The 14137-nt window shown below is 36.4% G+C and overlaps 1 protein-coding gene across 1 annotated transcript in view; it reads left to right on the top strand.

The window, feature by feature from the left end:
- The window catches only part of LOC114818628 (ribosomal protein S6 kinase alpha-5-like), a gene marked incomplete at both ends in the record, with an annotated part of 19512 nt that extends 11691 nt beyond the window's left edge, over positions 1-7821 (top strand). Inside the window, 4 exons of the mRNA XM_029085279.1 lie at positions 741-959; positions 5792-5907; positions 6696-6803; positions 7706-7821. Of these exons, the coding sequence (XP_028941112.1) occupies positions 741-959; positions 5792-5907; positions 6696-6803; positions 7706-7821 (559 nt within the window). The remainder of the gene's footprint in view (positions 1-740; positions 960-5791; positions 5908-6695; positions 6804-7705) is intronic.
- Positions 7822-14137: the final 6316 nt, after the last annotated feature.

The raw sequence follows: 14137 nt of genomic DNA, 5'->3' as shown, positions 1-14137 counted from the left end.
TTTTTTTGAAAAGCAAAACAAAAAAGCGAGGGGTGGTGGGTTGGAGGAAGAAGGATGTGAGGATGTTCACATTTGCCACTTATTAGTCCAATATGGAGTGTATTTTTTAACCAAATACCTAAACGGAACACCTAGATTCAATACTTAAAAACTCTGGAAAGAATACCTTTTTATCCTGGTGACGATTTCTTTTACTGTTTGTGTTCAGAAAATTTTCTTTTTGAGATTAATTCCTGTAGTTGATTCTCATTTAAGTCCAATATGGGAGCTTCAGAAAATTTCTGTGTCCTAAATACTGATGGGAAGAATTCATTGGCTTTTCTGTGTGTTTTTGAAACTTCAGTGCTGTAAAGCATGTAAGTTGTGCAAATATGGGTAGACTATTTTGAAGATCAAAAAAATAGCATCTCTCTTACTCCAAACTCTTGCTAAGTTCTAGGTATGGGGGTTTTAGGTTATTACAAAGGAAGAAATCATCAGCTTTTAAATTTTTTTTTAAATACTGAAACTCTGATTATTTTTCCCACTCTTGCTGTATTCAGTCACTAAGCTCGTTTGGTTGAAATTATGCTCAGAAAAGATCAGTCTGAAACAAAAAAAAAAGTGTTCTGGAAGATTTTTAGCCTGAATGGTTGCTGTTTGCCTTAGTAATGACTAATTGAAAGTAATAATATCAGCCAGACCTGTATAAGTAGGTGACTTGTTTGGTTTGTTTTCCTCCCCGCTTTTTGTTTTTCAAGCCTATGGAAAAGTGTTCCTAGTAAGGAAAGTAAGTGGCCATGATGCTGGAAAGCTGTATGCCATGAAAGTACTGAAGAAAGCAACAATAGTTCAAAAAGCCAAAACAACAGAGCATACAAGGACAGAACGGCAAGTGCTGGAGCACATTAGGCAATCACCGTTTTTGGTCACGTTACATTATGCCTTCCAGACAGATACAAAGCTTCATCTCATTTTAGGTGAGTAGTTTTCAGGATTCAAGTCTTATGTTAATTAAAAAAATAAAAATTAAAAAATCTGCCCTTTTATCTCCTTAATGTTTTGTAGATTTTTTTTTTATGTGGTCTTAAGTACTATGTGTCTGGAGATTGCATGAGAGACCATAGGAAGTAAAATACTGTTCATCTTCAACAGTGTCTGTGTTTGTGGTTTTCCTGCTTGAACTTCAGTGTGCTACACTGATTTAGGGGGGCGGCAGGTGGGGAGAAGTATTATCAGTGACTTATATGCAGCAAAAAATGTATATGACCATAAATACCTAAACCAGATAAATATTTTCTTGAACTTACTTAGAAGATGAAATTTTGATTTGCACGTGTTTACCTGATATTATATACTGCATTAGTTTTCTGCAGATTTTCAGACAAACTGCACCATGAACGAAAAAGTTTTTAATCTGTATGAATGTGGGCATTAAAATGATTCAGTTTATTTTCTCTGCATGCTGCCTTTGCATATGTGGCACGGAGGTTATTGGTAAGGTGGGATGACCAAATATGACTTTGTAACTGGTATTAGTTGGTAGTAAAGAAGGAAAAAGTAAGGAAATATTTAAGCAGCATAGGGCCTTTTAGTTCAAACATACTACATGTTTCATTCTAAGAACGTTATATATTGTCCTCCATGTGAAATGTTATCCTCTGCCTAAGAGAACAGTGCTGCCTGTCACTGTGCTGACCAGTTGACCAACTGTTTTAGTACAAAAAAGCTGCAAACTGAAAGATCGTATCGGGCAGGTCTTTTTCCTGAACAAATGCGCTCAGAATGCAGGCGATGCCAGTTGAAGATGATTGTGCTCTCATTTATTTCTGGGCAAGTTCCTTACAACACTGGAATCTCCAAGTTGTTGGTAGGGTTTCATGCTGTAAAATGCCCGTGAAAATACTTGTGTTGTGGATCAGATTCTTGTTTTATGCATTATGATACTTGATTTTGGTAAGTTTTACCAGTGACTTCTGGAAGTCTCCATTTACAAGAGATGCTTGATAACGGACTGTTGTATAGCAAGCTTTATTAGAACATTCTTCATTCCACTTCTGTCCTTGCCATTTTGCTTTCTGTTTTGATGTGAAGAACCATTTCTATTTCTGTAGCATTTGCAATGCTGACAGAAGACTGATCAGGTACTTTCGTAGGGTTTTCAACTCAGATGTAACTTTTTCCTGTGTGCATGTGTATGTATTCCTTACCACTATACTTTTTCAGGACAGTCATGTTTTGAGGAAAGATGCCAAGGTTAAGGAGTTATATTCCTTTTGCTTTGTTCCCCAGTTTCATTGCCTTTGAAGAGTACTGTCTTTTTTAGGAAGATGAAGGATTTTTCCTGATAAGGAACATTTACTTCAGGAGCTGGAAAAGAGTATTAAAATCAACTCTAAACCTTATTGCTTCAGGAAACATTTTCTGCCAAAACTTTTTGTTATTGAACCATTTGATCTTTTGAGTATTGATATACATGCATGTTTTAATTTTTGGTTGTTAAGAGGCAATCCAAAATCAGACATTTCTGTGCTGAAAGTAGAGCTTGTTCATAAAGCTAGGTACCATGCTAAAATTAGAAATATTTGTACCTTTCAGATCAGCAGCAAATTTTGTGTTTGGTGTATAAGATGTATTTGTAAGAAAATTACAAGCGATTTTTAAAGACTGCTTACTTAGAGTATTTAAAAAGAACTGGAAAATTAATGGTCAAGTTAATGCTTAGATGCAGAAGATCTTTTTCAGAAAATTCACTACAAAAACTAAATTATCCTCTAGTTGAAGTACAAGTTTTGCAGCTCCTTTTAGCTCGTAACTTCGATTTGTTGAACCTTTATTAACTGATTTAGACATAAAATTAATAAAAAATTATTAATGTTATATGAAACTACACCACTGAATTCTTAGGAAGGTGTTCGATGCATACCTTAGTTTCATATACTACAGCGAGGTGATACAGGTATATGAGGAGCTGAAGCTTAAATGGAGTATCCACTAGATTCATTTTGAAAATGAGAGTTGAGAATTGTAGTAAGGATTCTTACAAATTCCTCTGACTAGGACATTAAAGTAATATGTAAAATATTGTCACAGGCTGGAAAATGCTAGAGACCAAAAAAATTTATAAATACATTGATAGCTTTGTGATTCCTTGATGTTAACCTTTAATAATTAAGGTTTCTCTTTTTTTTTTCTTTAAGTTATTGATTAATAATTTGAGAAAAAAGCTTGAAAGATTAAATGAGACAAAATGTGAACATGCATTATAAATATTATAGTACCATTCTTTAAATCCAGATATTTTTGACTACAATACATTTTAAATTCCTTTAGAAATACTAAAAAAATCCCAACAAACCAAACCAAAAAAACTCTCACAGCTGAGATGGATGTAGTTACCTAAATACAAATACCTAGTAATGACGAAATTTCAGTGACAAGGATAACTAGAAGTCCAGAAAAAGCTTTTATGTGAAGGGAAAATTAAAAGCTTAACATTGTATTCTCATAAGAGTCAAAAAGGAGGGAGCCTAGTAGTTGTGAAGAACATCATGTAGCAGATAGTGCCGACTGGGCACATGCCTACTGTAACATAATGTTAAGGTGAAGTTTAAAGCAAGAAATTCAAAGCTGATGTATAATTAACAGCTTTTTGCTTTCCCAGAAATTCTACATTAATCCATTCTCAGAATATAATTTGGGGCTAGAAAGGTAACTTTTTCCCTTCTTTTTTAGCAGAAAATGGGAATAATTGGAGCGTAAAAATGGCTTTTAATCACTTTTTGTAACAGCGAATATCTCTTGTACCTCACCTGGCCTAAAGCTACTTTATGATTCAACTGGGCTTCACACCCTCCCTGACCAAAAAACCCTCAAAACCTGTTTGTTTCAAGTTTTTATGTCTCATTACATAAATCTTTGTAAATCACTTCTGTGATTTAGTTTTGCAATTTATGTGTTCTGGAGGCTTCTGAATTTTTGGGGAAACCAGTCTCTGCCTTTGTTTTTGTACCTAGCTGAACTTGGTGCATAAGCAGCATGTTATACTCCGCTCTCGTAAGGCCCCACCTGGAGTACCGTGTCCAGTTCTGGAGCCCCCAACACAAGGCAGACATGGACCTGTTAGAACAAGTCCAGAGGAGGCCACGAGGATGATCTGAGGGCTGGAGCACCTCTCCTATGAGGACAGGCTGAGAGAGTTGGGGCTGTTCAGCCTGAAAAAGAGAAGGCTCCAGGGAGATCTTATAGCGGCCTCCCAGTACCTGAAGGGGCTACAAGAAAGCTGGGGAGGGACTTTTTACAAAGGCCGGAAGTGATAGAACAAGGGGTAATGGCTTCAAACTGGAAGATGGTAAGTTTAGATTAGATATTAGGAAGAAATATTTCACTGTGAGGGTGGTCAGACACTGGAACAGGTTGCCCAGGGTAGTTGTGGATGTCCCCTCCCTGGAAGTGTTCAAGGCCAGGTTGGAAGAGGCGTTGAGCAACCTGGTCTAGTGGAAGGGGTCCCTGCTGATGGCAGGGGGGGTGGGACTAGATGATCTTTAAGGGCCTTTCCAACCCAAACCATTCTATGATTCTGTTTTAGTTCCAAGAGGTTTTAGAATTGGAGCCCCAGTGCAGTATTTAATACAGTTATTTGTGCCATCAGATTACATAGGCATATGAATTTAGTCTGGATCAAGTGCAGACGTGTGGCTGTTTTTCTGCCACATTTCCAGAATACAGGGTTTGGAGTTGATTCTATTTTTGAGGTTGACTTTAAGCTATAATTGAAAGAACAAAGTGTTGTATCCATGTGAGTACCATTTCTATCTAGCAAAACCAGGACAATAATCTTCCTCGCATTGTTTCATTCAACTAACATTCCTTCCTAAACAGAGAACTGGGAAACTAAAAAGAGGAGGAGGGAGATCAGAACGTCTATAATTTTGTATATCTGCTTTCTCCTTCAAAGTATTAGCTTACTTAAAATAGGATTGGACCTTTTCCATGGATTTATGGATTATATGAAATGAATCTATTGAAACCATGTTCAAGAAAATGTTGAGTAAGATGTGCTGGCACATGTTCCCTGTTCTGTATATGCAGACCTTTGATATGATATGGGAGCTGTGGGGTTGTAAATTTATGGCTTTAATGTACACTGCTAGCATAAACAGCTCTACCTCTAAAATGTGTTTGTGTTACAGTGGAGCTCTGTTGTAATAATGACTTTTTTTTTCCCCTTCCCTGACTGTGGGAAAATGCTTGTGTCATAGCCTGCAAAGAATGAAAGTGTGGTTTCCATGAGGGAATGTATGTGGAAATAATCTCCTCCAGTAAGTTTTGCCATCAAAGTTCCCCTTGTGAAGGGAAAAACTTGTAATTGCTCATAGTTGGTTATTTAATCTAATACCTGTTCTCTGAATTACCTTTCTTTCTGTCAGTCTGCCTTGTTGCTCTTCAGTATTTCGTGAGTTTAGAAGTATTTTGTTTGTAGATATCATTTGTACTCCTTTCTTTTCATACTCCTAAATAACTAAAAGACTGATTTTGCAAAAAATATTAATCTTTATAATTTATGGATATTTGAGGCTCATTTTATGGTTTTGCTGCTTATTTAAAAGTTGGTCATGTTCTTCTGTCAGTCCTCTAAGAAGGAAATTGAGTATTGTACAACATGATGAAATATTACTGAATTACAATAAAGTAAAAGCATCTGATCCCAGAACATCTTATTTAGTAACTTACAAAGTAGCTATTAATATTTCAATAAGAAAGTTACGTTGTCAGAAAGTGAAATTATAAGGTTCTCTATTCTACTTTTTAGACTATATAAATGGAGGAGAATTGTTTACTCACCTTTCACACAGAGAGAGATTCTCAGAAAATGAGGTGCAAATTTACATTGGGGAAATCGTTTTAGCACTCGAACATCTTCACAAGGTAAAGTAACTTTATCCTCATGCTGATTTTGTGGATCTGCAACTGTGTTCTTTTCACAACCTATAAAGTTAGTAAGGAGAATTAGATTGTTTAAATTCAGGGTGACTCCAACTAGCAATGAGACATTGGCTGTATAATTAGAAATACTTCCCAATGAAGTGTCTATTCCTGTGCACCAGATTAAGGCTATGAGTTTTATTCTGCAGTGTGAAGAGTGGTGCTATTGACAAATTATTGTTAATTTTTAGTAATCCTTATGAAATGGTGTATGTCTGTAGAACTGATTTGTAGTCAGTATAACAGTGTTTGGGTTGCACTGTTGTTCAGTTGTCCTTGTTTTGTTACAATTAAACAGCAGAGTCCTGAAAATTTGGCACAACTGTACACATGAGAAGAGTTATAGTTTTCAGAGGTAATAAGTAGATTTGCAGGCTATTACAAAGCATCCATGTATGGTCTAGAACATATTACAGAAGCATCTATTTTTATTCTTAATGAAAGCTGAATGAGTTTTTCATTCAACAGTGAGTAATCAGTGACTTTTAGATTCAAAGGATGTCTGGATTTTAAGACCTTAATGCACAGCGTAATTTCTGAAAATTTTTGAGTTGCTCAAAGTTATTTCTTCAAAGGCATTTTTAAATTGTTCTTTTTGATGTGCAACTTTCAGGTGTCAGATTACCTTAATAAAAGGAATTTTGCTCATTTTGTATTTAAATACATTCATCAGTGTCTCCTTGATGTGGTTACATTGATTTGGAAATATTTTTCTTATTCTGTGTTTGCAGTTGGGGATTATATACCGGGATATAAAACTTGAGAATATTCTCCTTGATTCTGATGGCCACGTGGTGCTGACTGACTTTGGTCTGAGTAAGGAGTTTCTTACTGATGAGGTGAGTATTTGAATCTCCAGTAAGCTTGGACAGAATCCAGCAAGATCGCAAAGTCAGATTCTGTCTCATTGAAATAATAAACACATTTGAGAAGGGAGAACTGCCTTCTAAAGTCCTCCTTCATAGAACTACATCTAGTAACTACTCTGTTTTACTGGGTTTTGAGCTCTCAGTTCATTGATCTTTGACCTGCCAGTGTGGTCAGATATTTTTGTCTGTTCTGGTTCTCCCTGAAATGCCTTCATGCTCCCTTCAGCTCTCCTTTATGTGAAAAAGGAGAGATCCACATAAGTCTGAAAAGCTACTTATATTATCATTTTCAGATGCCTTTTTAAAGTGCTTGATTGTGCTAATACTTTGCAGTGACTGGGCAAATGGTATGCTATGACTCTTCTTTATGCTAATAATAATTAATGCATTATTATCTTGTCACTTTCTCATGTCTTTGTGTCACTTTTGATAGGCTTAATTGCAAGCTTTTAGGATAAAAGCTTATCTCATATTAATTATGTGCATAGTACCTAACATAGTGATCTCTGACTGTTGATGTTAGTTGTTAATTATTTGTAAGGTACAGTTTTATCTCCAAATACACTTTTTAGATTTCAGAGAGTCAAAATTGCTCAGGATTTTACTTCTGAGAGAATTTTAAAATGGCTATTTTTTGTCTTTCACTTTAGGTATCAGAGGTATTGAAATCTGGGACTGCAGATCTAGAAGTCTTTGTTAGAAGCAGCAGAGGGGTTTTCTAAAAATAGATAACTGGTAGTTTCTCCTAGAATATTTGCATTTCAAATGGAGTATGGTAGGATTTGGGAGGTATCATTTTAAGAGATGAAATGTTACTTTCTGAAGCAGGGAAATAGTACAGATAATGTCAGTATATTCCTTTTAAATTACAGTGTGAAACCAAAAGGAGGTTCAACAGGCATGACAAGGGATTAGCAGCAGATGCCAGACCAGTGCAAGAGAGGAAGCAGAGAGATGCAGTTTCAGAAGGAAAGAATTATAGTAAAAGGTATGGCTAGGGAGAGTAGGACCTTCTTAGAGTGGTGAGAGAAGCTGTGCTCGGCACAGGAGACAAAATAAAATACATGTAATGCTGTTACTGCACTGATGAGAGAGAAAAGGACTAGTCCTCCAGCCTTTGAGCCAAAGTTGAATGAAACCAAAATCTTCCCTCTGGTAAGAACGTCATAATGAATCAGGACCTTAAGTCGCAAACCAGATGGTTTTAGGAAATACACTTATTTCTCATCTATGCTCACCTTCGGGATGTCATTTACAAGCAGTGTAAAGAAAGGGGAGGACTTGGACAAGCATCAGAGATGCCTGTCTGCTTTTCCCACGCCCTGAATTGGATTCCTCTCCCTCCAGTCACTGAGTAAAGCAGTCTTACTGCTTGGTCACTTTATGTTGGTTCCTCTGACTCTAATCCATTCTGTTTTCAGTATATACCTCAGAAATCTCTTCATTTAACCATATATTTTTCTCATATTCTCCTTCACATTTTATATTTGTCTTCCCTGTCAAAAAACCTCAACATTTTAAATGTTTCTTTTAAGGAAAAAGTTAATTGCAATTGTATTGTTGGCTTTCAAAGTCTAATTGTCTGCATTTGACTACGGTTTTTATGTGTGCTGTTGTAATTTAGTTACTGAACCTAAATATGATTAGAATGACCCATTTACACATAGCAATTGACGTTTCATATTGTAGTCTTTGTAGACAATTCAGCTACTACTAGAACACTTAAAATTCATAATACAAAAGATACTTGCACTTCTGAAGCAATGTACTTACAAGAGGTAAAATTTGCATCTATAGTTGCATAGCTTTATATCTTTTCATGCTCATTGGGTAGCACTTTTAAATAAAATTCCATGACTACAGAAGGCGGAGCATAGCACTTGCAATTTAATCAGAGCAGTATACTTTCCTTTCTCCCTATTTCTTCACACTTCTTCCTTGGCCCGCTCTGCTTCTCACAAGAACTTTGCCATTAAAAAAAGTACACTTATGCAAATAGAATTTATTCTAGTAAGTCCCCTCTTTGGATTGTATTTTGTGAAACAAGATATGTTTAGGTTATTAAGAATGTATAAAGACTATCAGCAATTACAAATGTAATATATTTAAGATTCTTATCAGAGAGAATTCTTTACCACATACTTAAGAATTTTGGGTGGTTTTGTGGTTAGGGATACTTGATAGGAAACATCAAAGTTCAATGTTTTCATTATCCCTGCTTTAATGTGATGGTTGTTAAATATTTCCAGGTACCTGAGCAGGTATAGGATCTAACAGTAGTTGTTTTATAATAAAAAGAGTGTATTATTTCTTGACTGTAATAACTATAGCAGATTGAGTATTCAACAATGAAGAGATGAGAAGCTGCTTTTCTTAAGCACTGCTTGAGTGAAAGGAAGCAAATGCGTGTGACTTATCAGAAAACAGAAACCTATTGATTCCTGCCGTGTAGCTACTGAAGCATGAGTGTGAAGAGTGCATTGTCAAGTATCCTCTTTGTTTTACAATTACTATGTGAAAGCGCTTATAGCATGCAAGAATTACAAATCCAAGCTTTCATTACGCATGAAAGCAGTGAGGTTTTAAGAGCTCTAAAGTGTTTTATACTACTGTTCTGCTAAAACCTGAAATTTTTCTTGTACAAGTGAAATGGCAGTCTCATTTTGCCTTTGTTTCATCTTTAAAATGAAGTCTGTATGCTTGTATTTGCATGTAAAAAGAAGAAATAACCTGACTGGAATAAAGTAGTTTAATAAAAATGAATTTTTCTTTAGGATAGGTCAGTATCACAAGGTATTCAGGTATGAAATGACTTTTGATATTCAAATTTTATTTGATCTTGTGTAGACATACAGTTTGACTAGCCTAACCATAGAATGAGATTAGGTAAGAGATTGAAATGAATAGTACCTTTTTAGTATTAAGTTTTATGGCATTTGCATTCTTAGTGATGGATTTAAGGCTAGTCTCTCTGATTTTTAACTCTAAAATGAATTGCAGAGAAAATTAGGGTAAAAAGGACACTTTTTAGCCTTATACTTTCATACATCTCAGTTGAGTTCCTGTCTGACTGGGATGTAGGATATATTTGCACATGACATTAATATAAATGACTGTCAAGGGCATGGGGAGTTGATAGAACTGACAGACTTCATATTGAAACTTCTACAACGCTATTTTGTTCATTGCTGAAGTGCAGTCACTTGGGTGATGCTATTTTTTTCCAAGTCTTGCCTTTCATTTACCTTTAAAAAAACCAAAACCCCTAGGTTGGTATTTTTTTTGCCATCTTATTTCTTGTGTAGTATCTTTTGGATTTGTGGTTTAGGCATATTTTTATTTTTGTATCATCAGTAGCTCTAATTGTAGGCTGGATTTGATTTGGTTAATGTCAGTTTAACCTAGTCATCATGCCTGGCCTTCATTTTAATGTTTATTGTTAAAATGCTGTTTAATTTTTATTTTTTTTTTTCCCTCACATTTCGTTTAGTTCTGTACCTACACTAAAAATCATTCTTTAGTATATATGGAGATCTTTACATCTTAGGAAAAAAAAAAAATCTGAACATATTCATTGAATTATTGTAGTAGTAATCTATTCTGTTGGACCATGCCTAACAATTAACATTCTTCTTGTTAATTAAATTCTGTAAAGTACACTTTCTTCCAGAGTATAGCGAAATGTGCAGTTCTTCTGCCTTGGTACACATCTTCTGTATTAGCTTCAGTTTTGGTTTTTTTAAGTCTTTGTGTTTGCTTAATGAAGTTTAAAAAAATTACGTAGTAAATACTGAACTCTTGGTTTTCAAACAGTAGACCTGAGACCATACAAATGCCTTAGTAATAAATAATACAAGAGTAGATATTCTATATGAGGGATGATTGAATTGGATATCTAAGTTGGTTGGATGGATATCTGTGTGCTTCTGTCTGTGTAGAATGAATAGTTCAGATGCATTATTGTTTTCCCATCTGAAAATCTCTTGATCAGAGTTGCAAATTTAGTTATAACTGTCAGTTGCTTTTCACTGTTGAATTGTTGTTTGTTTTTTATTAGCTGGTTGAGTGAACATTTCATTCTGGAAAGAAAATTGCTATGTAATTTTAAAAGATTTCAAAGGAAGTTTCATTAAAGGAAAAATGATAAAAAGGTGGTTAGTCCACTGTGGATTTTTGTAGATGAAGTAGGGAGAGATTTGCACACATTCTCAGAGCAATTTAAAGGTGGTCCAGAACACAGGGGAATGACTACAACATGATTCTTGTTTAGCGCTGTATGAACTGTCATCTCGCTTGAGTGACTTGGTCCTTAGCTGTGCATGTAACTTTAAAAGACCCTCATAATTGTCCAATTAAAGTGATAATATCTGATCATTAAATTTGGTAGTGTATCCTCTGTACATTGGGCATTCCCTTGTGAAGATGAGTTAGAATAATCCATACGGCAGATGACTGTAAATTTATCTGCTTGTGTTTTAGTTAAACAATTGTTCAGGGATGTGCAGTTATAAGAGGTAGATTTACATTTCTGCAAAGAGAAGGTAAGAAAGTAAACTGAATAATGATGTTAGTCCACAGAAGGTAACATTGGTTATAGGTCTGTCTGCACAATTAGTCATTATTTCCCTTATTTTGGAAAAGGAAATTAAATAATGGCAAAACCATTTTGCTTTAATTGGTGTACTTCTGTTGGTGTTTTTAAGTGTCCTGAAATTGAATATTGAGAACATACCAAACTCTCTAAAGGCACATAACTGAACTGGACTAATTTAATTGCAAAACCAGGTCGTCAATGATCACATGACTGTGCCTTAGCTGAAGAAGTATCCCTTTTTCAGTGTTTATCACAAAGATGATTTCCTGGCATGGAGCAGTGGTGCAGAAGACTGGAGCACAAAATACATTCTATCCAGATTTTGATGCCAAAATTTTGAAGTGTCATTAAGAATTGTCGCAAGACAGCTAATGATTTTTTTACAGTGACTGCTCTAGGATACTGTTTTCTTATTATAATATACCACTTAAAAAACACATTTTGGGGAGAAATACTGATCTGTTTGTTAAATTGCCTGGTATGTTCTATTGGATCTTAGAATAATATGTTGCTAGTCAACTTGGGAAAATTCTGTTTCTGTTCTCCAAGGGAAAAAAGTAACTTTTTGAGGGCAAATGCTGCCATCCTCATTGATCTTTTTTTCTCATAGATTTTTTTTTTTTTAACCTCTTGAATTACTGTGAATACCTGACTTCACCGAAACTTGGGCAAGCAAGTGTGAAAAACTTGCATGACCAGAGATTCATGGCCAAATGAAAATTAATTTAGAACCAGATAGATTGCATTTGAGCAAAATTGTCTGCTTCTATTCCTCTACTATTTGCATCTGGCGCTCTCTGATACTATAGATGTTTATTTGGCATCTGCTATGCAGTTTTTTTCTTTGCATATTCTTTTTTAAAAAATAGATTTTTGAAGGCTTGCAGTGGCAGCTAGTAGAACTCTTCCCAGAATTAGTACTCTTTTATACTTTGTAATTTTGCCTCTATTTGAAGAAAGAGGCTTTTTTCAGATTTTACTTTGTATACCATTCTTCTCTTTTTTGGTTACTGTTACTTCTCTCTTCTCAAAAGACAATGTTTTAGAAGACAAGTCTTCCAAAAATTGGAATTTTAGAGAAGAACCTAGTACAAAATGTTCATCTGAGCTGACAGTGGTACATACTTGCATTCCTCCCACACAATAATGTGCTGTTTCTGAATTTTTTTGCCTGCAGAACTGGGACTGTTGTTTTCTTTTCTCCTAGTTATTTGCTTTATAAATCCATCATCAGAACCTGGTTTAAAGAATTCCTTGCAGAATTGCAATTGCATTGCACTGCAAAAGCAAACATAGTCATTGTATAAATCTGTGAAAAGGGTTTATTGAAGCACTACTCAGCGTTAGGTGAGGGCTTAGCCTTACATTGAATTATCTTTTGGGGCCACAACTATAGAGGTTGCATGTTTCTTGGCTGGCATGCAATACCAGGTTTAGCTCTTCTTGCTCTCCCTTTTAAGTTCCTGTTCTTATAGGAATATATCATTCTATGAGATTGTGGAGTTCAGGATCCTGCCAGGAGAAATCAGGGCAGTAAGTAAGACTGCAACCCTGAACTTCAGATGAGCTAACTTTGGCCTCTTCAGGGACCTTCTTGGAAGAATCCTCTGGGATCAGACCCTTGAAGGAAGAGGGATGCAAGAGAACTGGTTAATACTCAAACATCACTTCCTCCAGGATCAAGAACAATGCATCCCTGTGTGCAAGAAGTCGAGCAAAGTGGAGAGAAGACTAACGTGGATGAACAAGGAGCTCCTGGCAAAACGCAGACCGAAGCAGGAGGTGTACAAGAGGTGGAAGCAAGGACAAACCACTTGGGAAAAATATAAGGGCGTCACCAGAGCATGCAGAAGTGTGACGAGGAAGGCCAAAGCACAGCTGGAACTAGATCTGGCAAGGGAGGTCAGAGACAACAGGAAGGGCTTCTTCAAATACATCAATAACAAAAGGAAGGCCAGGAACAATGTGGGGCCACTGCTGAATGGCGCAGGGTACCTGGTAACAGAGGACACAGAGAAGGCAGAGTTACTGAATGCCTTCTTTGCTTCAGTCTTCACTGCCAAGGCCACCCCTCAGGAATCCCTGACCCAAGAGACCAGTGAGAGAGTCTAGAAAAAGGAAGACTTTCCTTTGGTCAATGAGTATTGGGTTAGAGATCGACTATGCAACCTTGACACCCACAAGTCCATGGGCCCTGATGGGGTGCACCCACATGTGCTGAGGGAGCTGGCTGATGTCATTGCTAGGCCACTCTTGATCATCTTTGAGAGGTCATGGCAATCAGGAGTGGTTCCTGAAGACTGGAAGAAGGCAAGTATCACCTCTGTCTTCAAGAGGGTAAGGAGGTGTATTGGGTTTGTGTGGCAAGGTTTTGGTAGCAGGGGGCTACAGGGGTGGCTTCTGTGAGAAGGTATTTAACTAACCTGATTGCCTTCTATGACAGGACAACTGGCTGGATAGACAAGGGGAGGGCAGTGGATGTTGTATACTTGGACTTGAGCAAGAATTTTGATAGTGTCTTCCATGACATCCTCATTGGCAAACTCAAGAAGCATGGACTGGATGGCTGGATGGTGAGGTGGACTGAGAACTGGCTCAATGACATTGCTCAGAGGGTTGTCATTGGTGGTATGGAATCAAGTTGGAGGCCTGTATCAAGTGGTGTCCCACAGGGGTCAGTACTGGGTCCAGTGTTGTTCAACCCATTCTT

Source organism: Antrostomus carolinensis, unplaced genomic scaffold, assembly GCF_000700745.2.
Source record: "Antrostomus carolinensis isolate BGI_N321 unplaced genomic scaffold, ASM70074v2 scaffold6876, whole genome shotgun sequence".
NCBI lineage: Eukaryota > Metazoa > Chordata > Aves > Caprimulgiformes > Caprimulgidae > Antrostomus > Antrostomus carolinensis.
Note: the sequence above shows the minus strand (reverse complement) of the source record. Positions and strands in the feature narration are given on the sequence as shown.